General features: G+C 32.0%; 1 protein-coding gene across 1 annotated transcript in view; it reads left to right on the top strand.

The window, feature by feature from the left end:
* LRP1B (LDL receptor related protein 1B) overlaps positions 1-26,281 on the top strand; it is a 1,772,547-nt gene that overhangs the window by 1,471,344 nt on the left and 274,922 nt on the right. The window contains exons 44-51 of the mRNA XM_054562474.1: positions 105-297; positions 1,135-1,260; positions 7,587-7,715; positions 9,836-9,955; positions 17,944-18,057; positions 18,299-18,448; positions 20,690-20,812; positions 22,554-22,673. Of these exons, the coding sequence (XP_054418449.1) occupies positions 105-297; positions 1,135-1,260; positions 7,587-7,715; positions 9,836-9,955; positions 17,944-18,057; positions 18,299-18,448; positions 20,690-20,812; positions 22,554-22,673 (1,075 nt within the window). The remainder of the gene's footprint in view (positions 1-104; positions 298-1,134; positions 1,261-7,586; positions 7,716-9,835; positions 9,956-17,943; positions 18,058-18,298; positions 18,449-20,689; positions 20,813-22,553; positions 22,674-26,281) is intronic.

Below are 26,281 nucleotides of genomic sequence, written 5' to 3'. Positions count from 1 at the left end.
ATTGATTAAATTCCAATTTATCTTAATTCCTTGGTTTTTGAAGCAAAAATAGATGTGGATTAGGAATAACTTTATCTTGAAATATGCATTTTAATGTATTTCAGGTTATTGTCAAATCTGGGCCAGGGACTTTCCTCAGTTTGGCTGTTTATGACAATTATATCTTCTGGTCAGACTGGGGAAGAAGAGCTATCCTGCGTTCTAGCAAGTACACCGGAGGAGATACAAAAATTCTTCGTTCTGATATTCCACATCAACCTATGGGAATCATAGCTGTTGCCAATGACACCAATAGCTGTAAGTTACAATATAAAGCAAATTTATTTCTCAGTTATATAATCTCTCAATTTCTCTATGTGTTTTAATTTTTTTCACCACCATAAATAAAGGTATTATTCAATGGCACTAGTACAGTTGGAGTTGCCCATGTTGACATCACATAAGATTTCTTGCCTTCTAGCTTCTGTCCAAACAGAAGTATTGACCTGATCATATCTATGTTTTAGTAATACTTAGTTGGATTTTGTTTTGTTAAAGTGTCTAGAGATAGTGTTCAGAATTGGACATTTCAATATATTGAAATTATCTAAAAGATTTAAGGTAAAACTTCTGTGGTTCTTAATTTATCATGAGAAACAATTAACTTTTAATTATTTGTTTTCAGAATTCTATTCTCTCTCACCCCACATATCTTTGAAAATTCAAATCAAATTGCTTCTCTGAAAATATTATAGTACCCTGTGACAAGTAAACTTTGCACTAGGGCTTAATTTTTTTTTAAATCACTGGAATACCTGCAAAATTGCTATTTGTAGTATTTGTGTGATTTCGAGTGTTAGTAGTGCATTCAATGATATCCTTGAGAAATGTGTTAGACAGTGTAGTGATTTGTGTTACATATTTTTCTAATTTTTTGAAATGTCTAGATTTTCAAAAGTCCTGAATGTTTTTATGTCAGGTTTGTTTTTTTCTTCCTTCCTTCCTTCCTTCCTTCCTTCCTTCCTTCCTTCCTTCCTTCCTTCCTTCCTTCCTTCCTTCCAAGATTGAGGCAGTCTCACAGTTTACTGTTAATCTATTTTAACATAGAATAGGAATGCAATATAACATGTTACCAGTAAAGCTTTCTCATTGCAGGTGAACTTTCTCCATGTGCTTTGATGAATGGAGGCTGCCATGACCTGTGCCTTTTGACTCCTTATGGGAGAGTGAATTGCTCCTGCAGGGGAGATCGAATATTGCTAGCTGACAATAGATGTGTGGGTAAGTAGAGAGATTCCAAATGTGAGATAACACATTGCTCAAAACCGTATACATGAACATTGACTTTTTTAACCATGTTCATGAAGTTTTACTCTCCTCCAACATAAAAGGCCCAATTGGCTTATCTGTACATTCTTGGAAAATCTCTGTCCACCATTCTACTTTGTTATAGCAAAAATTGTGGTTGATAATTTTAACCAAAACAGTGACTAATGGTGTCACTGATCGTGAATTGGAAGATGTCAGGCTAGCTAAAGAAATACCTGTATACAGTGATCATCTGAAAACTTGGTAGGACTTTGAAAATTCAGTCAACATCAAAATTAGTTAAAGTTAGAATAAACCCATATACAGGCTGATGTCATAGCCTTGCAGTAAAACCACTCATGGTCTGCCACGGTATTTAAATGAGAGCGAAAAGTTCCTGCAGCTTATTTGTAATCATTTTCAAAATGTTAATTAAGAATGTAACATCACAGCTTTGCATGATATTTATACCACCCAAAGGCATTAAAATCTTTAATTAGTATATACACTTATTAACAACTAAGTTTCAAAAACTGTTACTAAAGTAAAAAAGGGTTCAAGTGTCCAATGTTGCCAAAAAATATTAGCCAGCAACCTTAAAAAAGGTTAATTTCTCTTCAACACTAAGATATTCTGTTTATAAGAAAGATGAGAAAGAAGCATCTTATTGAAAGTTGGTGGACTCACTCTCAGGATGTGTCATTTTTTGATATTTTTCTCCATTTATATCTTTATATCATACCTTTTCATCTTAGAAATTCAGCAGAGCTGCATGTGTCAACATTATAAAATAAGTATCAGAGGCTACAAGTATTTTTCATCTTCATTTTCAGTCTTTCTTTTTTGTTTTTTACTGGGAGGATCATCCTTTACCTATTCTTTAATACAAGTACTTTGACATGATTTTGTTTATCTTGGAAATTACTGCACGTAATACAAGAATTTAAACATATCTTCTTACTTTGCAAATTGGTAACACAACCCAAACGGATACCTCTTAGCAAAATAAGTAAACAACTTTTATTTAAAACTGTGCCAAAGTAAATGAGGTAATGATGCAATTGATTAGGGAACTTGAATTGATGACAGCCAATTTCAATAATTCAGGCCGCAAATTTCCATATTTATTTATCACCTCTCACTTCCCTGAATTGCTTAGGCAATTGTTTAAACTTTTCCTTTCATTTTGCCTTTGCGGTTTCAGCTGTAATGGGCTGGGTCTGATGCCATCTATAAGTCTGGAGTCATGAATTAGAATCACTCATGTTTCTTTCACAGGTCACTGTAGTAGTAAAGTGATGTCTTTGGTCAAAACAGCAAGTCTTATTTGTATACAGTGAATGCTTGTCCTTGCTACAAAATAGATTAGATACATCTGTCTCTACTAAGCCACCTGTTTCTCTCTGTTGAGAGTAAATGAATCAGACCAAAAACTATCATTTTAAACAAGCACAGTTATATTCACATGCAACTGTACAGTGATGGTGAATTCCTCAGAGCTGACAAAACTTTATAAAAACATCCTGTATCCATTTGGCATTCATATTGAAACCCTGTGGTCCAGGAGAGAGATTAGAAAGTGATTCTCATCTCCTTCTTGTCAGATTCATCTTTAGGGAATGAAGATGTTTCTGGCATATCTATGTCTTCATCTGAATTAGTTCACTCAGAGCAGTTCATGAATGTTAATATTAGTGCTAAAGTGATGAAAGGCCATTTATTAACCCCTGCCTGAGGGCAAAAGAGGGAAAATCACTTGTTGTCATAACACTTGAGAAAAAGATCATGCAATTCCATGTTATACAACATTGCTAACCTTGTCAACACCCATAACAGAAATAAGAATAGCAAATAGAATTAGATAAAGTGAATTAGATAAAGTCATTATCTTATAAAAGAATTAGAAGGAAACTGAACCACATTTTGCTTCCAGAAAGGTGGAGAAAATATTTAATACTGTTTAATCAAATTAGCATACCTATGTATGAATTGTACTCCTATAGTGTTTGTCTTGGCATAACAAAACATATTTATTGTGAATATTTTTGGTTTTCCCCTCTAAGCATAATTCTTATAAAAGTAAAAAACTGGCATTTTTCATCGTAACAATTAGTTTTCATTGGAAATGAGATATTAAATACAGTATATTTAAAATAGACTAAATGAACTAGGAATGTCAATAGACACTCAGTAAGGAATTGAATTTGTTCAGTGGATAATCTAAGGTGGTTGTACATGATAATGTTGACACCCTTCTTAATGCTTATTTCTTTAAAGTTAATAATATTTTTTCCTTAAAGTTAATAATTTTAATTTTTTCAATTCTTTGTTAATTTCTCAAAAATGGCATTTTACTTTATCTACTGACCAGTGAAGTTTAGACTGGACCAAGAAAGAAAAGAAAGAAAGAAACTATCTTTAGAGGGTGTTGCTATTATTTAAAGAGTTCATTAAGTCATAGATAGGTAGGTAGATAAAAGATAGGTGATAAATAGATAGATATTCTTTTTAAATGAGTTAAATTCTAAGAAGAATAAATAAAACCCTGGAAATTTTGGAGTATTAGTGGCTCTTTAATTTAATATTCCTGAAATAAAGCTTAAAAAATTGACAGAAAATTGTAAAATTAAACTATGTTTCTTGTATTAGTAAAGATATATAAATTCTATTTACTTCCAACAGCATTAGCATGACTGAATTTTACCGTACAATTATTCAACAAGCAATGAAGTGAGTACAAGATAGCAGGCAATGCAAAATATGATGAAAAATATTGGGTTCCAGAAGTTGACTAGTAAATCTGTTTTTAAGGGAAATAATGTCTGTTTTTCCTGAGTGATTTGTCTAAAACAGGGATCACATTTTAGGATTCTAAGGATGAATCTAGCTATTGAAAGGCTTGGGTTGTTTTTTTATTTGTTTTATTGATTGATTGATTGATTGATTGATTGTATTCTGTGGCAGTGGCCTGTGCTCACACATTGGGCAAACCACATGAAAACTCAGACATTTAATCCCTAATAAAAAATGTTGAGATTAAGAGATAGGACAATATGGCAGTGGCCAGTTGGAACCCATAAACATCTGGTGCACAGGTTTTGTAAGTTATCATTGTTTAGCTCATCCCACAGAAGTCTGTGCATTTCAAGGAGCAGGTGATGGTAATGTGTGGCAGGAAGAAAAGGTCTACTTCTTGGTACCACCATGAATAAAGCAAGTGGCTGATGAGAATACTTTTAGCAATTTCAGTACTTCTGAATGATAGAAACTGCTACAGAGATTTCTTCTGAAGTAAGTTGGGGAGGAAGACCAGTTGAAGATGAGATTTAAGTCGGATAAGTTAAATCAAGCATTGAAAAATGAGAACTCTATGTACTAGAAAATTTCAGTGTACTGAAGAATATGTTATTCTTCATGAAGAATAGTCCAAGAAAGAAAACACAAAAAACACTTTCACTGTGTACAGAGAGCATTTAACTGGCTTTTTAAAAAATTTTATTTATAAAAGTATAGGCCAATATCTTTGATGAACATAGATGCTAAAATCCTCAACAAAATATTGGCACACCAAATAGAGCAATGCATCAAAAATATATTCCATGATCAAATGAGGTTTACCAGTATTTTGGGAATGCAAGGCTGATACAACATTGGCAAATCAATAAATGTGACTCACCACCTAAACAAAACAAAGGAAAAAAACACATGATCATATCAAAAGATGCAGAAAAAGCTTTTGATAAAATCCAGCACCAATTTATGATTAAAATGCTCAGCAAAGTGAGAATAGAGGGACCATACCTAAGCATAAAAAAGGCTATATATGACAAACAAACTGACATCATCATACTCAATGGGAAGAAACTACAAGCGTTCCCCTAAAGAGTGGGAGCAAGACAGGGATGTTTGCTTTCACTTCTTTTATTCAACATAGTCTGGAAGCCCTAGTCACAGCAATCAGACAAGTAAAAGAAATAAAGGCATCCGAATTGGATAGGGAGATTTAAAACTGTCTTTATTTGCTGCATATAGAGAAACCCAAAGATTCCACCAACAAACTTAAAACTTTATCTAGAACTGATAAAGGAATTCAGCAAAGTAGCAGGATACAAAATTAATATCCAGAAATCAAATGCATTTTTATTTGCCAATAACAAACTAATAGAAAGGGAAATTAAGAAAATAACCTCATTCATATTTGCTTCAAAAAAAGTATTAAATACCCAGGAATAAACCTAACCAAAGACATAAAAGACCTGTACACAGGAAATTATAAGACACTGAAGAAGATACAAATAAGTGGGAACATATACTGTATTCATGGAAAGAAAGAATTAACATAATTAAAATGTCCATAATACCCAAAGCGATCTATAAATTCGATGCAATTCTTATCATGATTCCAATGATGTATTTCACTGAACTAGAACAAATATTTTAAAAATGTATATGGAACCACAAAAGGCCCTACATAGCAGCAGTGATTCTGAGAATGAAAAATAAAGTTGGAGAAATCATGTTACCTAATATCAAACTACACTATAAGGCCATAGTAATCAAAACAGCCTGGTACTGGCATAAGAACAGAAATATAGATAAATGAAACAGAACAGAGAACCCAGAAATAAACCCACACCATTATGGTCAATTAATATTTGCAGAGGAAGCAAGTGCATACAATGAGCTAAAGATAGTTTATTTGATGAATGATAAATTTTGGGAAAATTGGACAGATACATGCAGAAAAATGAAACTAGACCACTTTCCTACACTACACACAAGAATCAATTCAAAATGGATAAAAACTTAAATCTTAGGCCTGAAATCTTAAAAATCCTAGAAGAAAACATAAGCAGCAAAATATTGGACATTGCTTTTAGCAATATTTGCCTGATATATCTCCCCAGGCAAGGGAAACAAAAGAAAAAATAAATAAATGGGACTATATCAAACTAATAAGTTTTTGCATAGCAAAGGAAATCATCAACAAAATAAAAAGACAGTAGAATGGGAGAACATATTTGCTGATACATCCAATAAGGGGTTAATATCCAAAATTTATAAAGTACCTGTAAAATTCAACACCAAAAAAAAAAAAAAAAAACCCCCAAAAAACACAACCCAATTAAAAAATAGGCAAAGGTCCTGAATAGGTACTTCTCCAAAGAGAACATACAGATAGCCAATAGACATATGACAAGATGCTCAATGTGAATAATCATCAGAGGAATGCAAATTAAGACTACAATGAGATATCATCTCACACTTGTCAGAATGGCATTTATCAATAAAACAACAAACAACTGCTTGTGAGGATGTGGAACAAGGGGAACCCTTTTACACTGGGAATGCAAACTAGTGCAGTCACTATGGAAAGCAGTATGGAGACACCTCAAAAAATTAAAAATGGATCTGCCTTTTGACTAGTGATCACAGTTACAGGAATATCTCCAAAGGAACCCAAAACACTAATTTGAAAGAACATAAGCACCCCTATGTTCATTGCAGCATTATTTACAGTTGCCAAGATATGGAAGCAGTCCAATTGTCTATCAATAGATAAGTGGATATAACAACTATGGGACATTTACACAGTGGAATTTTACATGGCTATAAAAAAGAAAGTTCTACGCTTTGCAACAGTAATGATGAACATTAAGCTAAGTGAAATAAGCCAACCAGAGAAAGGCAAATACCATGTGATTTCACTTATATTTGGTATTTAATAAACAAACTGAACTAAAAAGGAAAATAGAGACAGACTCATAGATGGAAAGAGATGACAGAGTGTGGGTGGGGGGAGATGAGGGGGTAGAGAGATCAAACAAAAAAGAGAGAGGACTCATGGACATGGGCAAAAGTGTGGTGATTGCAACGGGGAGAGCATATTAGGGGACTAAATGGCAATGGAAAGAAATGCAATAAAGATTAAATTAAAAAAAAAAAGAAAAGCTGCTAACCAAGGTACTTAAGTATAGTCACCCATAATTAAGCCCTCCCTTCTCTCTATACATGTACAGTCACCAATAATTAACAATAATGCACATATAGGCATCAAAGAAATCTAAAGTCAGGCAACTTCCAAAATTTCACAAAGAGAGGGAAAGAAACAACCAAAAAAACGCAATTTTTAACTGTTTTTATAAATAAATGTTATGAACCATTGCCCTTTATTTAATTTTATATTAAGATCGATATTAGCCTATTTTTATAACTAAGATTAATAGAAACAATTGTTATGGTATCAAAAAAAAAAACCTTTTGTTATTACATAAAAACCCTTGGTTTTTTCCTTTCAGCTAAAAATTCTTCCTGCAACCTTTATTCAGAATTTGAATGTGGAAATGGAGATTGCATTGACTACCAGCTCACCTGTGATGGCATTCCTCATTGTAAAGATAAATCCGATGAAAAACTGCTCTACTGTGGTAAGGATCCCACATATGATTTGTTCTTTTAGACAGAAGTTTAGGATTTTTTAATATTTGTTTTTGTTTGGGACACTTTATTTCCTATCCATTATCCACATTATTCATTGAAGAATTTTCTCATGGTTTCCCATTGATGAAGAGCAAATTTAAATACTTGAGCCTGTTTTTTTGAATGGTCTTGTTACTCATCTTTAGCAACGGATTCTATATTCACATTCCTAAAAATCTAAGTCAGAAATATCAGTTATTGATGAATATTGGCAGTTTCAACTTGGAGCAAAGGCGCATCAATCAAGGACAGTCAATAGCATGTTGTTGAGCTGATGTCAAAGTCTAGTCCATTTTATTTTTGCCTCTATGATTGGCCCAAGGCCAATGTTCTTAGGCACAAAGCCTGCTTGCTTTAGCCATGGTCCTCAACAAGCACAGAGTCCCACAACTGTGCCTATGTAGGTGACTACAATTAATAGTCAGCCCTTCCCTCTCTCTTAGAAGGAGAGATTGGCTTTTTGACTCTAGTAAATAACTGATATTTGCCTTCATTGCAACAATATTTTTCCTGGGAATTGCATCTGTGCAATTATAAATAGTTATTGCAGAAGCGATTCAGATTATTTCTAAAATGATCTGATTTATTTTTGTGCTATGATATAATAATATTAGTATTGTATGCTTTGTAAAATTGAGGAATCTATACCTGGAACTGCTACATTTTGTTTCTAATTTTCTGCTTTGTTTTATTATCTGGTTAATAATTATACCTAAATATTCAGTGAAATTTTTAAAAAAGAGGAAGATGGAGTTTGCTAAATTCACAGGCAGTTCTTTCAAACTTTGACATTGCAGAATAGCACAGCATCAGTTAAAATGGTAGTCAAATGTAATTTGTCTGTGATTGATCTGTAACTAATATATTAGGGAATTTGCCTCAAATGGCATATTTACTTGAATGAACAGCTATATCCTATACACTATAAAAATATTGAAGCATATAAAATATAATAACAATCAGCTTACAAATTTGCATTTATTTTGAAGTAGCTTGGGAATGTATGCTAATATTATTTTATCTTCTTAAAAGCCATATTCTATTCATGTGAACAGAAACCAGCAAACTATTATTTAAAGAGCCAGAAAATAAGTATTTTAGGTTTTGTGAGGCATGCTCTCTGTCGCATACCCTCTATTTAATTTTTTTTCACTAATTTAAAAATGTAAAAATTATTCTTACCTACAGAGTCATAAGAAATGAAGCTCATGGACTTCATTTGGCTTTTGGACTATATAGCTTTACAATACCAGTTATAGATTCAATGCTTTGGAATCATACCTGAGGTTAAATCTTTGTTCCCAATCCTCTGAGTGTATGACCAGTGTGAGCATGTGTACTTCTCTATATTTTAGTTTCCCAGTACAAAACAAATTTAGCTCTAATGGTAGTTGAGAACATTAAATAAGCAAATGTATATTTACATATGCTCAAAATAGAGCCTGAAACAAAATCAGTATGCAGTAAATGGCAGCTATTATTATTGTAAGTAGTACATTTTTCCCCAAGTCAGAAAATGTCAGATTATCATTAAGTTAAATAAAATTCAGAAGGCATTCTTCTTCTTAGGAAATTCTAATAAACAGTTTTAGATGATATTTAAGAGAACTTTATGGATATTTAGGTGACTTGGATTCAGTGATTCAAGAATATATGTTTTGCGACTTTTTTGTTTCTTGTTATAAAATTTTTGTGAGACACAAAAGAGATAGGAAGTAGGAGTTGAGTGTCTTTATTATGTTAGAGGTAGAGATTTATTCCTTCAGGGTATATGTTATTTGTTTATTTCTCTGCTGATTGAAATGCCAGAAACAATAATGAGGGCATAATTTGAAGAGGTCTTCAAGTATGAATTACTGAAGTTAAAATACTTCTTCAAAAAGGCTCTTTACTGAATGATCTACTCAACAATGAATGAATATTCTAATCTATATCTTTGAAACTGCTCAGCACTTGTTTTATAGACCCATAATGCAGTCATCATAAATGAGACCTCATTGATGATTTTCTTTGCATAAAAATATTTCTATAACACCTTCAATTACATGTTTCAATTTTTGTTTATAAGAAAACAGAAGTTGTCGAAGGGGTTTCAAACCCTGCTACAATCGTCGCTGTGTTCCTCACAGCAAGTTATGTGATGGTGAAAACAACTGTGGAGACAACTCTGATGAATTAGACTGTAAAGGTAAATATATGTTGCCCCCATCAGCCTATGAATATTATTACATTAATTGTTTCTTGAATTTCAGAGCACTATGTCACACTTACTAATATTTATGGAGCATGCAGATAGAGGGGAGTTATTCAAGTTCATTGAAAATCATGACCATTAGTATATTATCAGTTTCTGATTTCTATTCTTTGGTCATTTTAAAACTTTTGTCATTTCTCACTTCTTCAGTTCTGCCTCCGTTTTTATTGGACATTTCTACTGGAATGTGTAATAATGAATTTACTTCTCTAAAATGTTTACTCCTCTTTATTTCTTAAGTCATCATTTTCTTAATGACTGCAGAGGAAACCTTGGTGTTATCCTTGATTTCTCTTTCCACCAAATTTTTTCACCCACATGTCCAGTCATCAATGAATCTTCCAATTCTTTGGAATATCTTCCCTTTCAATCTACTTTGAGCCTAAATTAACTGAGGAGCCCTTTATATTGTCTCCCTGCCTCTACTATTTCTAATGCATCCCAGTGTTGTTAGTTGTGGTAACACATTTAACATTTCCTAACAGTGACAGATGGGGGACAGTTCAGCAGGACAGACTCCTCATGAATGAATTCCAGCCCCAACATTGATTGTATGGCTTTGGATAAGATACTTAACCAATCTGTATCTCAGTTTTTCAAACTGTAAGAGGAGACATCTACTTGCCTACATTAATATTAAGTAAACTTTGAATAGAACTTGGCTATAGCAAGTGCTATGTAAACATTTGCCTTTTTTTTTAATCACTGGCCTGATAAAGAAACACTAATGAAGTTTCAATGTTTGCAGAATCAATGACAAGTTTTTTAGCCTAAGATATAAGGTCTCCTAAAATCTGGACCCAAAAGATTTTTCCAAACTAATGTCTCTTTAAAAATCTTTCCATTCATTAAGTGTATATTATTGGATAAAATTTATTGACTGAGACATAAACTTAGAAGTTGTGATCCTATTCTGAAGGAATCAAACTCTAAGTGAAAGATAGTAATTTAAACAGATAGAGATGTATATAAATTACTATGATTGTAACTTTTTTTGTTTTGGGGCTTGGAAGTATCTTGAAAGATTTTATAGACCAGATTAAATTTAAACTGTCTTAAACTATAAATACAGTGGAATTATCAAAACAGAAGAGAATTCTTAGCAGAGGGATTAATATTGAAAAAATGCAAGTAATACGATATGGTTATATCCAAGTTGCATATTAGAGTGAGGTAACAAAAAATAAGGGAAGTTAGGGGAAGAAGGAAGGATGTGATTTTTTTTTTTGTTGCCAGGTTAAGCCACATTAAGGAAATTAAACCTTATTTTGTAGTTACCAGAAAGTCACTGAAGGTTTAAAACAGGCCCAATAGATTCAAATTCACATTTAAAGAAAAAAAGAAAATAGTCATTTGATTGTGTGAATGAAAATGATAATCCCGGAACAGAAGGCTATCATAGAAGCCCAAGCTAAGGAAGGATAACAGCATTTTAAAAGGTAGTGTCACAGGTCTTCTTGGGTGATAAACATAGAGAAAGCATGTAAAAAATAAAGGTAACTTTCAGAGTTTTTTGTCTGTTTTAAAATTACTATATGCTTTTTAATTTTTTTAAATTGGTTTTTGTAGGCCTTTTGTGTGAGACAGAAACGAGTTGATAAGGGTATTTTGCATTCTGAGTTTAGAGCACCTATAAATATTCTGATGGAACTGAAGCTCAGGTAGTAGACTGAGACCAGATGTATTGATTTTGGGCTCATTAAAGAGAGAAAACTCAGACAATATATGGAGTAATTTTTTTTTAAGGGAATGCAACAGAGTTGCCTGTTGAATTTAAAATTAAAGATAGTTACATAAAAAGGAGAAGTGGGCCTCAAGACTTAAAGATTTTCTTAAGAACAAGAGGTCAAGAGGGCAGGCGTAGACTGGAGTGCATATTATAATGGCAAAGCAGAGAAAATCTCTTGGTTGTCTTCATGATAGCAAATTCAATAGAAAGGTAAGGAAAAGCCAGATTACATTAGGTCGTAGCAAGAAACATATCGTGAAGGAGTAAAGACAATGAATACAGACTCTTTTTTAGAAAAGATGGGTGGTAAAGGAAATGTATAATGTGAATATGTAATAAGAAGGCTATGCAAAATTGGGACAGTGGACAGAGTGTATACAAATTATTTTGTAGCCGGAAAAGGGTCGAAAAACTACTCTGTCATCTTAGACTATATAAATTTTGCCAAACATTTGAGCGGTTTATCACCTAAGGTTGACACTGTAGTTTAGGGACAGCCAAGTACATTTACATAAGTCAACTATTACTTCATGTTATCTATAAAAGTTTAAAAATGATAGATTGTTAAAAAATACTGGGAAAAAGTGCAAGGAAATGCATAAGCATCTGGGGAAAAAAAGGAGGAAGGGAAAATAGGAGACCCTTTTTTATCAGCTATTTGCAAGTAGGAGAGGAGAATATAATAGATCTTAAGTAAGGATAAAGGTAGAAATACCAAGCTAGAATGTGAAGGAACTGACAATAAATACAAGTGTATTTTAAAACAAAATTCATAAAAGGAGTCATGGGAATTTAATAACTTACTATTGGTTTTCTTCGAAAATGATTTTTCCTTCAGAAGTGGTAAATAAATTAGTGTTTTTGGATTTATGAAATATAGTCCCTAGTACATGGTAGGTGTTTATTAAATTCTTATGTAGTTTTTTGCAGCAGTAAATCTTCTGAAATATAAAGATTTTTTTTCTGCCTAGTGACATCAATACTAGCTGTTGAATAACAGTACAAATAACTTGAAATGTTATTTTCCCATTTTTATTCTAAACTCTGATTTCTGTGTTATAATTATCTCAGTGATACACATGGGCACATAACAACTGCATTTGCATGTTTCTATCAAAACTTCTCCTTTGTGATAAAAATAGGGAACAATTATAACATCTTAAAAGAAAACCACAACAAAATCTTGTTCCTTGATCTTCTTTCTATGTAATATAGGACATTTGAAACCAAAAATGCTCGTGGAAGCTCAAACACTATTCCTTACTAGAAATTAATAGATTTCAGCAAAGGTACTAGCACCTTTAAGGAAAATAAATTGATAGGGTTTTTTGTTTGTTTGTTTGTTTGTTTTTAGGAAAAGTAACTTATCATAGTTGCATCTTTTAAATTTTTTAAATGTATTTTTATTGTTCAAATACATTTGCTTCCATTTACCTGCCACCAGTTTCACCTGCCCCAACTTCAATCCTTCCCCGCTTAGGCTTTGTCCATGGGTCCTTTACACATGTTCCTTGACTTGACCCTTTTCCTTCCTTTTCCTGTTACCCACCTCCCACCTTCCCTCTCATTTTTCTTGGTTTCTTTTTTCTTTCAATGTTGCTGGTTATATTTTCCTTGCTAGTTTGTTTTGTTGATCAGGTTCTGCTTATAGGTGAGATCATGTGCTATTTGTCTTTTGCCCCCTGGCTTATTTCACTTAGTATAATGCTCTCCAGTTCCATGCATGCTGTTGCAAAGGGTAGAGCTCTTTCTTTCTTTCTCTCTCTCTTTTTTTTAAATTTCTTTCTGTTCCATAGTATTCCATTGTGTAAATATACCATAGTTTTTTGATCCACTCATTTACTGATGGGCACTTAGGTTGCTTCCAGCACTTGGCTATTGTAAATTGTGTTGCTATGAACATTGGGGTGCATAGGTTCTTTTGAATTGGTGTTTCGGGATTCTTAGGGTATAATCCCATTTTTCTTTCATGTTAAGTTTGTTTACACAGTGTCCCTGTTGGGCATATTTCACACCATAGGGGATAGGCTTCCCTGGATCCATTTTCCATAAACCAGGTTATTTTATAAAGCAGAGAAGCAGATGTGTATCCATCAAACACGTGCATGCTTATGACACCTAAAAGATTATGAAGAAAAAGGAGCATATAAGGGCTCAGAGAGACTGGACAAATAATTCTGTTTCTAAGCCTTGTCTTCTAGTTACCTGTCTATTTCTATAGTTAGTGAAACATGGCGATATGTTTTCTTTTGTATAAATATATATTTATACATTGTGTATACATATAAATATAAATATATATACACACACATACTCATATGCAAACCACCTCTTATTTTTTAATGTAAATAAAGTAAAATATAAAAGATTAAATTAGTACAATTTAAAAATTAATATATCCAGGGAAATTTGATGGGCTATGGAGAGAGGCTATAATGGATTCATCTGTAAATTATTTGAAGTCCTATTGAATTTATGCTTGTTTAATTTGTATATTAATAAAATTTAATATTACTAGCTCTTTTTCCATGAAGAGGATAATTTACTTACAGGGTGGAATGGATGTTATAAGGAATTACCTTTGGTTTCTTCTTCTTTAACTGAAAAGCAAAACCACAAACCCTCATAAATCTTTCATTACTGTCCCTCAGCAGTTTCTTTTCATGACTGAGAGCTTTAGACATCAAGCTATCTGGGAGGATCTGAGGAGTTGTCCAGAATGTTTGTCATTTTGTATTCCTTTTCTGGTTGTGTGAGAGACTGAATGAACACATTTGGGGAGGAGAAGATATCCCTCCTTGCCTCCCTGTTGAGAGGAATAAAAATATTGCCCCTGGGAATTGCATGAACACCTTTAGAGGAACCGGAGAGCTAAGTACTTCTGAGGAAATCTAAAGGAGAGGAAGCTGGTGTTTGTTTTTAAATAAGTTCATAAAAAAAAAAAGAAAAAGAAAAACTTTGAAGTTTTCACAAACAAGTTAAAGGAAAGGATACACATTCCTGGAAAAGAAATAATTATTTTTCTAGGTTTGCTTACACTTAGAACCAAACAATAAATGAACTAAAATATGAGATTTGAAAGTAAACAGAAGAGATAACAGCAAATTTAACGCTCCCTCTCCTCAGTTTATCTTTGCCATAGGCTGGTGGTGCTGAAAGGGAAAACATTGACTTACGTTATTTGTAAGAAGTGTCCTAAGGGCCGCAGTAAAATGGATTGATTATATGTCTTTTCTATCTCATTAAATATTTTAATTAACATGAATAAAAGAAAGTGGATGAAGGAGAAAGCATGGTTTTACTTTCTCTCATGCTACAGCTTTTGACCCATAGTCCCTCTCAGATGGTCTTTATAATATTAATTGCTATTCTGGTGTGGCTCTGCTGTTTTCTCACATTTTGTAGGCTTACTTATTCTTTTGGACTATCTGGAGGGAAAAATCTAGTATTTCTCACTTGGCTTATCTTTATTGGGATTACATTATATATTATATTTTTCTTTCTCTATTTTCAGGACTTTTTGCCTGAAGAAATATTTTCAGAAAGCTCTCATATTCACTTGATAAATTAGAGATTCCAGCACTTTTCTCTCTCAAAATTCACCCTAAGGGTGAAACAAATGTCAATGCCTGACTAACCAAAACAACATGAAAAGGAAATGTAGTTGAGCGAACACTAAGGAAAGGGTTTTTGAAGAGGTATTTGCTTATTTATTTAATAAAGTTCCTGCATTCCTTTGGATGTTTTCCATCACAGGAATTGTCTTCCTTGCCTACAAATGCTGGCAATGTTAACCCCCACAATTACTTTTCTCCTGCTACTTATGAAATTTTGCAACCACTTAATTGTCTAATTTCGTTGCTACTTATCACCCTATTTAACCCTCTCATGGTTCCAAACTCTACCAAGTTGTGGACTCTGCAGAGACAAGATTAGAGGTAAAGGGACTTTTTGTTCCTATTTGCACACCTCAAACACTCCTAGGCCTCATGACCAAAATTCATAGCTTATTTTTGATTGAGAAAAGGAGAGAAAAATTCCTCCTACAAATATTCTACCCCTTAATCAGTTCTCCTGACCCCCTACCTTATTTATTTTCCTGTGCCTATCTTTTAAATACTCTATCCTAACCCATCTTCTCAACTTCAGATTTATAGTTTCTATTCAGAGTTTCTATCCTTATATCTTTTGTCTTCCTAGAATTCCATCCAAGATTGTGTTCTACTTGCTCTATATTTTCTTCTTCTTAAAAGTCATTCTTTGCTCTTACTTCCACCTAAGGGCCCCAAAACTGTTCTTTAAATTCCATGGCTGTGAAATCCCTGGATCTCCAGTCCTCTCAACTGTCTGAAATGTTACCTCCAGGTTCATGAGTCATAATTTGCCTCATCACTCTGCCACCAGACCTAGTCAGATTGGTTCCCTGTCACCCACGCACACGACAATTTGTGGAAGCTTGGAGGTGGGTGGACATGACGAAATGGGTTGTGGTAATGTCCACTGAAATATTCCTGGCATCCTACACTCTTAACTACAGGTATAAGGTAGACCTTCAAGTGTATTATGAGATGAATCTTTGTAGACTGGTCTAAGAATATTACCACTATCTCGATTCTTATTTCACAGAGAAATGATTTCTGTCTTCTAAATAAAGGGATTATAGGAATCTTTTGGAACACAACCTCTTAATAAGAGACTGTGGATAGATTGCAGAGTCAGCAATAAAATGTAACTATTGATCATAATTATTTTCTATATTATATATTCCATTTATTGTTTCCATTGAAAAATATTAAATGTGAAACCTAATAGAAAAGAATATGGAGGAGATCTTGATTTGTAGACATAAAAGAAAAAAATTTTTTCCTGTTTGGAGCAGTATATTTATCTACTCATAATAGCATCATTTGTTTCACATGATGTTATTTTTAATAAAGAAAACAGTGAAGCAATTATAATTGCAAATTATTAAAAAAACATTATTTCTAATCATCATTAAAACACAAATAATTATAGAATTGCAAGACAATTAAATATAATAAGAGCAGTGCTTTGTGAAGTACAAATGAGATACAATCCCTTGAATAAAATTTGCATATTTAAGATAGCATTTTAACCATTTACAATTGACATAATTTCTATTTATAATTAAATAGGGTTTAAAAATATCAACACTAGTGAAAGTAGCATAATCAAAGATGTACAACCAAAGAGTGCTTCAGGTTGTACATTAACATAATCAACCAGTGGAAATTTAAATTTGAAGTAAAAATCTCAACTAAGTTAATCTAACTCACATAGCATGCTATGCACCTGTTCACAACATATTGCTAGAAACCATTATATGATAATGAATGTGTGAGCAAAGTAGAAAGAAATGTATAAAAATAAACTATTCTGTACAAAGTATATGTAATGACAGTAACATATTAAAAGTGATTTAAATCTAAGCCTAGTAAGGACTCAAAAAGCCATACTTTCCAAAAATGAGGACAAGTAATACCACACTTATGTCTCTTGGCACGAAGCATCCATATTTCCTATAGCAAATGTTAATGATACACCCATGTAAAGGAGTATAATGTAGCACGGATGACTTTCAAACTGTCCTGAGTACTCTTTGAGTTCTAAAACATATGGTCAGTGGCTTCTCCCTCTCAGGCTCTTGTGTCTGCCTGCCTGTCTGTCTGAATGTCTCTCTTTATCATAGCAGGGAATGTTACACACATGCTTAGCAGCCAGATAGGGATTTCCCTGTATGCTCTCAATCAGACATTTGCTTAGTGTTAAAACATTGTATTTTGAAATTGGAAGAAGAGAGTATTTTCAGCAACATTTTGTGGGGTTCTTTTGTAGGTTGTCCTAGTCCAGAACTGTTATTATCATGGCAAATAAAGCATGATTCTTATTTTCATGGAGTTTACAATTTAGTGAGTGAACAGATACACAAACAGGCAGTGGCAGTGTAGTATTATAAGTACCACAACAGAAGGAAGAATTGTGTGACAGGGGAAGACCTGTGAGGCATCTAGCAATGCAAGCTTGGGAGTGGGGGTCAAGGGTCAAGTCTGACTTCCCAAAGTTAAAAAAGCAAAACCAAACAAAATTTATGAACTTAATTAAAACAAGCAAAATGTTAAAGCCAGGAGCTGTTTTCTGTTTCATCTATCGATTTACTTACTTGTTTTTCTAGTTTCTACCTGTGCTGCTGTTGAGTTCCGCTGTGCAGACGGGACGTGCATTCCAAGATCAGCACAATGCAACCAGAACATAGATTGTGCAGATGCATCAGACGAAAAGAACTGCAGTAAGAGTCCACTCTTTCTTCATTGTTCATGCCTGGGCACTTTTGGCATTACATAGAATACTGTCCTACTTTTCACTGAACCTCCTCCCAAATTCATATGTAATTAACTCCTATTGTGTAGAATGATTGTATGTTTGCTTATTCAAATGAGACTAACTTCTCTTTTCTCTATGACAAACATAGAAAATTGATAATTTTTGCCTTTTGGGACTTTTTTCATTTTTCTTTTTACTCCTTATAGGTAGTACAGACTGTACACACTTCTATAAACTTGGAGTGAAAACCACAGGGTTCATAGGATGTAATTCTACCTCACTGTGTGTCCTGCCAACCTGGATATGCGATGGGTCTAATGACTGTGGAGACTATTCAGATGAATTAAAATGCCCAGGTAATTCTAGGGGGGAAAAAACAGGCTTTGCCTTGAAGATTTAAAGGCCAGTTGTGTAAACTTATTAATTTTTATTATTAATATCAAATGATTGAGATTAAAATTTAAGTATTGAAAACGTTTGATTTGATCTTTTTTAATGAATAATAAAATGATAATAAATCTGTTCTCTATTTGGATCGACTGCCTCTTTTATTTCACTATTAATCTTTTTAAAGTTGGTTATTAAACTTGAAATGTGTAATCTATAAAGATTCAAAAGAAGTATTATATACTGAGAAAAAATTGTTTTTAGACTAAAGAGAGGGGTAGTATATTTTTCACCACTAGCTATATTCAATGTTACTATACAGTTTACATTGTCATATTAGTGTTTCATGAAATTTACACAATTTATTTGCAAGTAGTGTGCATCATAGTTATCATTACTGATTCAAGTTTAGACAGGTATGTTTAATCTATTAGCCATACTTAAAGTCTGAAAAGTGTCTTCTGCATTCTTATGAAAATAAATTTGTTTCTTCAAACAGTTAAAAAGAAACAGGAACATGACAAGAAACAAGGTCATGGTCCATGACTATAACAGGAAGTAAATATGCTTTATAGGAAACTATTAAATATGTTCTTATATTCCTATTTCTTTCTCCTTACCCTACTGCTACACTCACCTTTTCTGTATTTAGTTGACATACAATAATTTTTGAAATATTTTAAGAAATTATATTTATGGATATAGTACATGCGACTGTACGCAATCACACACAGTTGCACACAATCCACTATAACAAATTGACATTCTTAATAGCTTATAAAATCTACCAGTCAATTTGGCAATAACAGTGTCTTGTTTTTCTTTTTTTCCCTTCAACATGCGTAACATTATTCTGTGGCTTTCACATTTTTTTTACTTAATTTTTAATTATATAAAACATTTAAAAATATAGAAACATTGATTCAGGTTCATGGAATCTGGGTGTCCAGATTCGTAATCCATTTTTTTTTCTACAACAATTCTTTACCTCATTACAATTAATTTAAAAATTAAAAGCAAAATATATAACTTATTAACATATATAAATTAATTAATTAATATATATAAATATAGTACTTAATTTTTGTGGTACTTATATATTTTTACATAAAAATTAATAAATTATTTTAAAAGTTAACTTTCAACATTAATAGAGAATTGTTATTATACTGGGAAAGAAGGAAAGGGATGCTCATGTAAACTTATGTGGCAGGTGAATAGATACACAGGAATCTAGCAATAGGCTAGTCTGAATACTTTAGGTTGTATCTAAGCAGTATCATAAGAAAAAGTAAAATGTAAAGCACACTCAACAGTAGTTGGTTTAATGGTGAATTGCCTAAAACTTATTTTTATCTTTAATGAGATCTACAAAGTTGACATTTTAAAAAATAAAATTGGGGTAATTTTTGATCATTATAGAGTGATTGGCATATATACTCTCAAGTTTACTTTCCAATAGAATATGAACCAAAGTCTAAAAGTATAATCCTGAAGGTGAAAGGGGAACAATGACACCCAGTAAAGAAAAAATGAAATATTTTATATGCATTCTTAAAGGTTATAATAAGTGTCCCATTTCTAAAAAGTATATGTTACTTACAAAATAATTTCACATACAAATACTTTTTATTCTCATGATATTTCTGCAAAGCATAACAATTTTAAAGATTATATTGTATTTTGGTTTTTTTCTTTCTTTAAATAGAGAATACTTACTTAAATCTTGTCAAAATCTACTCAAATTCTAGTGCATTAAGAATACCAAGTCTATACTTTTTAAACAGAGATCCACTAATGTTTTTATAATGTTATTTATTTTTATGAGTAGGGAATTAAGAATGTTTTTTACCTAAAATGATTGGTTGGCCTTAGGCTCACTCACTTTATGCACATGTCAGTTTTTTCATTTTTTTAATTACTGGAACTCCACATTATTTGGATATAAACAGTTTTTCCATTAGTATCATCTTTCCAGGTTGGCTTTGATTATTATATCTTCCTAGGTTGTTCTGATCTGTGTCAGTTGTTTTAGTTTTTCTTGATTTTCATGACCTTGACATTCTTGAGGATAATATCTCAGTTTTGTTTTAAGTTTTCTAGTTATTTATCCCTTCCAATCCAAGGGTTATTACTCTTTTACTATCCACCTGTATTTCAGAAGTCTGATTAATAACTTATTTGACATTACATTCTATATTTTGTCACAGTGCAAAACAAACACAAATGTGAAGAAAATTATTTTGGTTGTCCTAGTGGAAGATGCATTTTGAATTCCTGGATATGTGATGGTCAGAAAGATTGTGAAGATGGACTTGATGAATTACACTGTGGTGAGGCATTATATTTTGCTTTAATTTTATGAATCATATTATAATTTATATACTGATGTTATTTCACAAAGATATTTTATATAAAGTATTGCTCATTGATTTTAATATCAATTTTGATTTTTATTAAATAATACAAAATAGTATAAATTAAAACAAAACAAAAACTTAAAGAGTAACAACCACCTGTTCTAACCTTTTATTTTAACCTGTTCTGTTTTCTTTAGTTACCTACATCAGTTTAAATTATATATTCATACCTTCATTTTCTAATTAATTACCTGTAGGTGCAAATATATCTATTTTATGCTATGAAAAATAAGGATTTATCTCATTCTATTCATTATACTTCTCCTACCTGTAATTAACTATTTATAATTTTCCTAAAAGTTTCTTTTAATTGCATGGATAGATTGAAATAGTATGTTTAAACCTGGTTTTTATCATTCACCACATTTCATTTCAGTTTGCAAGATAAAAAAAAACACTTTTAAAATTTATTTTATAAAATATATAGATTTTGTGATTTCCAGGTCAAATAAATCTCTTATAGGGAAACAAACCTTATATTCACCATTTTAATTTTACATAAAAAGCATACACTGTGGTGAATAAACAGAGTAGGAAAAAGGATTACAAATGGACCGTCTATGAAGAGTCCAATTCCTTTAAAAGTAAATGTCACCATAAAATATAAAGATATATTTTTGTACATTAAAGTGTTATATATCTTTATATGAGAGCCATATTTTGAACAAGATTAATTAACTTCAGAAATAGTTTATGTAGATTAAGAATTTTGAGAGAGGGAGCCATTATAGAGTTGTATCTTCTTTAATTTTATTTTTTAAGATTTCAGTCTCTCTTTTCATAGGTTATTTAGGTAAATGTTTTAAATAAGACACAAACTTTTAAAAATAATTTATAGCATCAAAATAAAAATTTTCATTTTACAGTAATTTATATTTTAAAGACTTTACTATGGAAGGGTTTCATTTTTGGATATTTCATGGTAACCAGAATGGTGAGTGGAGAGATAGGCTGAGGGTACAGAAGACCAATCATAAACCTGACTTTGAGAATAAACAGAGTACACTATTACAAGTATGTATTTTGGTAATACCGTACCAGCCACTCTGCTATTGAATTTGGATGGTATTACTCAGACTTCACTTTTCTCAAGGGAGAGAAACAAAAACATCAAAGTGATAAGTATGGAAAGGTGTGAAACTGATGGATTGTCATTGAGCTAAAACCCCCTCGGTTATCTCATTTTGAAAAACAAAAGTATATACCGGTGAATCCAGCATGTTGTGAACTCACCTAGCATGGAATTTTTTTTGCCAGTTGTTCAAAAATTATATTAAAAATAAGAAAGAATAACTACATCACACTTGGGATATTTATTTTATATCTGTTCATCACATGCTTTGTTTGTTTGTTTGTTTAATGACAATCTGGTATATTCCTAGAAGAGAGTTGCATCATAATGATTAGCTCAAAGTCAAACTGTGTGAGACGTATTTTGAAGGAAAATGTTGTATAACCTGGCAACTCAAAGAGGAGCAGTTGTCAAAATATTATAACTGTCGTAAAGAAGAGGAATTTGGCTTGTTTTATCATAGGGTTGTTGGTTGAAGAAAAGTCTATAAAGGACATGCTCGCTCTCAGATCTGTCCAAAGATGGTCTCAAACATTTGTTTTTCTTTTGCGCCTACAACAGACATTCTTGTTTGTTTTTTAGATTCTTCTTGTTCTTGGAACCAATTCGCTTGTTCTGCGCAGAAATGTATATCTAAACATTGGATTTGTGATGGAGAGGATGATTGCGAAGATGGGCTGGATGAAAGTGATAGCATTTGTGGTGAGTTGTTTCTTTTACGTTCTCATTCCGTTTTGAAGTTCATGATACATATGCTCTGTTATTCTAGAGAGCACATAAAGGTTTCCTTTCTATTTTATCTTGACATTAAATTTGTATATGCATTTCTATGTAGGTGTTTTTGTTATTTTTATGACAGCCTAGTTGTTATTCAATGTTCAGGTTTTTCCCTAAAGAGTGATACAGTGAATGCATTTATAAATTTTATTTCTAGTCTTCAATAATTTTTGGAATAGATCTTAACAACTAGAATTATTTGGATCAAATAATCAGATATTTTATGGCCCTTAGTATGTGTTGTTAGCTTGACCTCCAAAAGTATTATATTGATTTAAACTGCATGAGCCACACATGCTATTTTTGTATGTGTGTGTGTGTGCATTATAGTAATTATTATTATTAAATTTTTTTTAATGGGAAGTAGACAGGAGGCTCTTGTATGCTATTTTAAAATGTACTTTACAAATAAGCTTTATATAATTAGCAGGATAGTGTTCAACATCTATATTTAACTAGTATGTATCCACTACTACATCTAATACGATTGCTTTTAAATATTCACAAAAATTAAACAAATATGGAGTACATGTTTGTACATATTATGGAGTAAAAAAAAAACTTTTATATGGAGTTAATGGATTTCTTAAAGGATAAAAGAAGGAAGGAATATAATTTCTATAAGTTTGTTATACCTGACCAATTACAATTTACTCATGTTTATCTATCCAATCTGTTTATATATATATCTGTGTGTGTATATATATGTCTGTATCTACAAATATATATTCTTTACTCATTACAAAAGCTGTACTTCATAGCTCGTTCATCCTCATTTTAGAGAGAAAAGGACCTGAATCATAGAATTAGGTGCACAAATAGACTTAAGTATATTTAACACCTTGTTTTAAATATCAGGAGTCTGGCGTGCTCTTTATGTTACTATCATGGAGACAGATAGATAAGATTTTATACTGTTCAAACTAAACTGAAGATCCCTGGAGATAATATAAAATTGGAGCTGTCTTTTCAAAGCAGACACTTTATTCCTTATATTTAAGCTAACAAAAACCTACTTTTTATTTATACGGCTGAAACAAAATTTAGTTATACAACAGATAAAGGTAAATATAAAAAAATTGTTATCACGAAGCTCTGCAAGAAAAAAGTAGTCAGCAATCAATTAGATGACTGGCCACTGTCTTTTAACTACTTTGTTTCTATTTTCTATTAAATCTTCCTTTATTTTATTTTATTACTTTATTTTAACAAAAAGATTAGCTCCTTACAATGGTTTGAGTATGTTTTCAGTGTTCAAAATAATATTGCTGTCGGCTCTTTGTTTAACCCTACGTTGAATGGCTCTGCTGACATTTCTATCCTTTCTGGCTGGACACAGTATAACAAAATGGATAAAGACCCTAAAGTCATACAGAACTGAATTTTCTCACACCTGCATTTTCCAGCTCTTTGATCGTGGATACAAGTTCACTTTATTCCTTGTATCTCAAATTCCTTACTATTAAGTAGGTATGAAAAGATCTACCTTTTTTAACTGTTATAATTATCTAAATGACCAGGTACATTCTTTAGATGAACTTCTTCCCTTTCTCTTTTTTTCTATTTCTTTTGCTGCCTCCTTTATTCTTCAGAGTTATTGTTACATCTATTATTACTTTCATTGACAATATATTGTCATGTCTATTGTTATCATCATACCTATATCTATCAGTGTCCTGGGATTACAAAAAAAAAATGATTTAAATTGTAAAGGACATGTTAACATGTTGTCAAGAAACCCAGTCAATTTAATTTAATTAAATGCTAAATTTTATATACTAACTACCAAACTAGGACCACATAAAATTTACTGCTTTAAACCAAACATCAATCAATGAACCAAACCTAATATTTTACAATTAAGAAGAGACTTTTAAAATAGTTTATCTCAGTGGTTCACAACCTTTAGTACACAAAATGTTCTCAGTTTATTAAAAATGTAGATTCTTAATTTCACCTCTAAATATTCTAATGTGACCTATAAACACAATTTTTCTTGATAAGCTCATAGTGGTTCTGACTGAGATCTGAGGGTCCTATTTTGAAATCATAGTGTAGTCCACCTCCATTATTAATCATAAAAAAGAGAATCTCATAGAGGTTAATAAATTTGCCTGAGGTCACTCAGTGGATCAGAGATGTCAGAGCTAGGACCAGATTTCAGGTTTCTGAAATATTTACTAAATAATAAAGTAACTCTTAGCAATCAAACATGATATCTGAGTAGGTGCACAGGATGGATCTGGTGGGATTCCTTCCATTTGTCTTCCTTCTCCCTTGGGATTCACATCCCTGAAAAAGACAATATGTCTTCAGATGGCAACGTTAATTATGAAATAAAGTCATACATTTTTTCTCTGGCCCATTTTCTCTCCAATTGACTATGGTGTTTTAGCATGCTCGTAACACAAAATCTGTTGAACATTATCAAGGGAGCCAGAAATTTAGCTGCAAAGAGTCTTAAGGCATTTCAGACATTGAAGTATCTTAGTAATTATGTAGTCATAACCTACATTTTACAGATAGTCAAATTCAGACACTAGTCTTCTCCGAAGTCCTACAGAATTAAATTTCTCAACAGTCAAAACAATGTTTTATCTATTATGCTTACCTTGAGAATAAATTAGGGTGATAATAAAAACATAGACAAAAAGTTTTATATATATCTAACATCCTTAGCAGAAAAAAATGCATCTTTAAATCTCAAAGTTAATAAAAATCTTAAAGAAATTAGAGCACTAATTGAGAGTATAATAGTGAAAGTGACATTATATTCTTATGACAAGCTTGAAAAGACATATAAGAAGAAGAAAGAATATAAAACTCATTTCTGCAGGAAGAGAATTTTATTATCAAAGGTGCTAAAGACATAATAGGTAGCAGGTAAATTCATTTTTAAATGAAAGCAACATTAATAGATTTTTTTCTGATTTTTTCCATAGTAGATAACATATTAAACTTCATTCTATTAGCACTTAATCAAATAAGCAAACCTGAATTATCTAGGAGACTTTTCAGCACCCGTTTGCCATTTTTGTCCTCCAAACTAAAGTATATATCTGGAAAAAGCATGTTTATGTTGGAAATGTTCACTGGGGATTTCGGTTTTGTCACCCTCCTACCGCTCTCATATTAAAAACAAGGCCTTGGAAAGCATTTTCTGCTCGTAACAATTCTGTGATGCAAAAGTAAGATGATGTTGATAATCCAATTAAGGCATGTTAGTTATTGCCTTAAATGTTTGGAAACAGATATCTTTATTCAACCTAGTAAGTCATTTTCTTCCTGGAGATAACTAACATTTTTTTTAATAATTCTAACATTATGGTTTTAACATATTTTCTATGGGCAGTTTTTGGTCACAAGACATTGAAATAAAAGTTAGATTTAGTGATCCAATTACTAATGGACTCAACAATTGTTTTTTAGATTTTATTTATTTATTTTTAGACAGAGAGGAAGGGGAGGGAAGGGACTTTGGAGAAGACTAGTGTCTGAATTTGACTATCTGTAAAATGTATGATTGCCTCTTG

This window comes from Pteronotus mesoamericanus, unplaced genomic scaffold (genome assembly GCF_021234165.1).
Source record: "Pteronotus mesoamericanus isolate MK-2021 breed Mesoamerican mustached bat unplaced genomic scaffold, CSHL_Meso_final scaffold_651, whole genome shotgun sequence".
NCBI classification, from domain to species: Eukaryota; Metazoa; Chordata; class Mammalia; order Chiroptera; family Mormoopidae; genus Pteronotus; species Pteronotus mesoamericanus.
The sequence above is the reverse complement of the archived record's forward strand: the minus strand, read 5'-3'. Positions and strand labels throughout refer to the sequence as shown.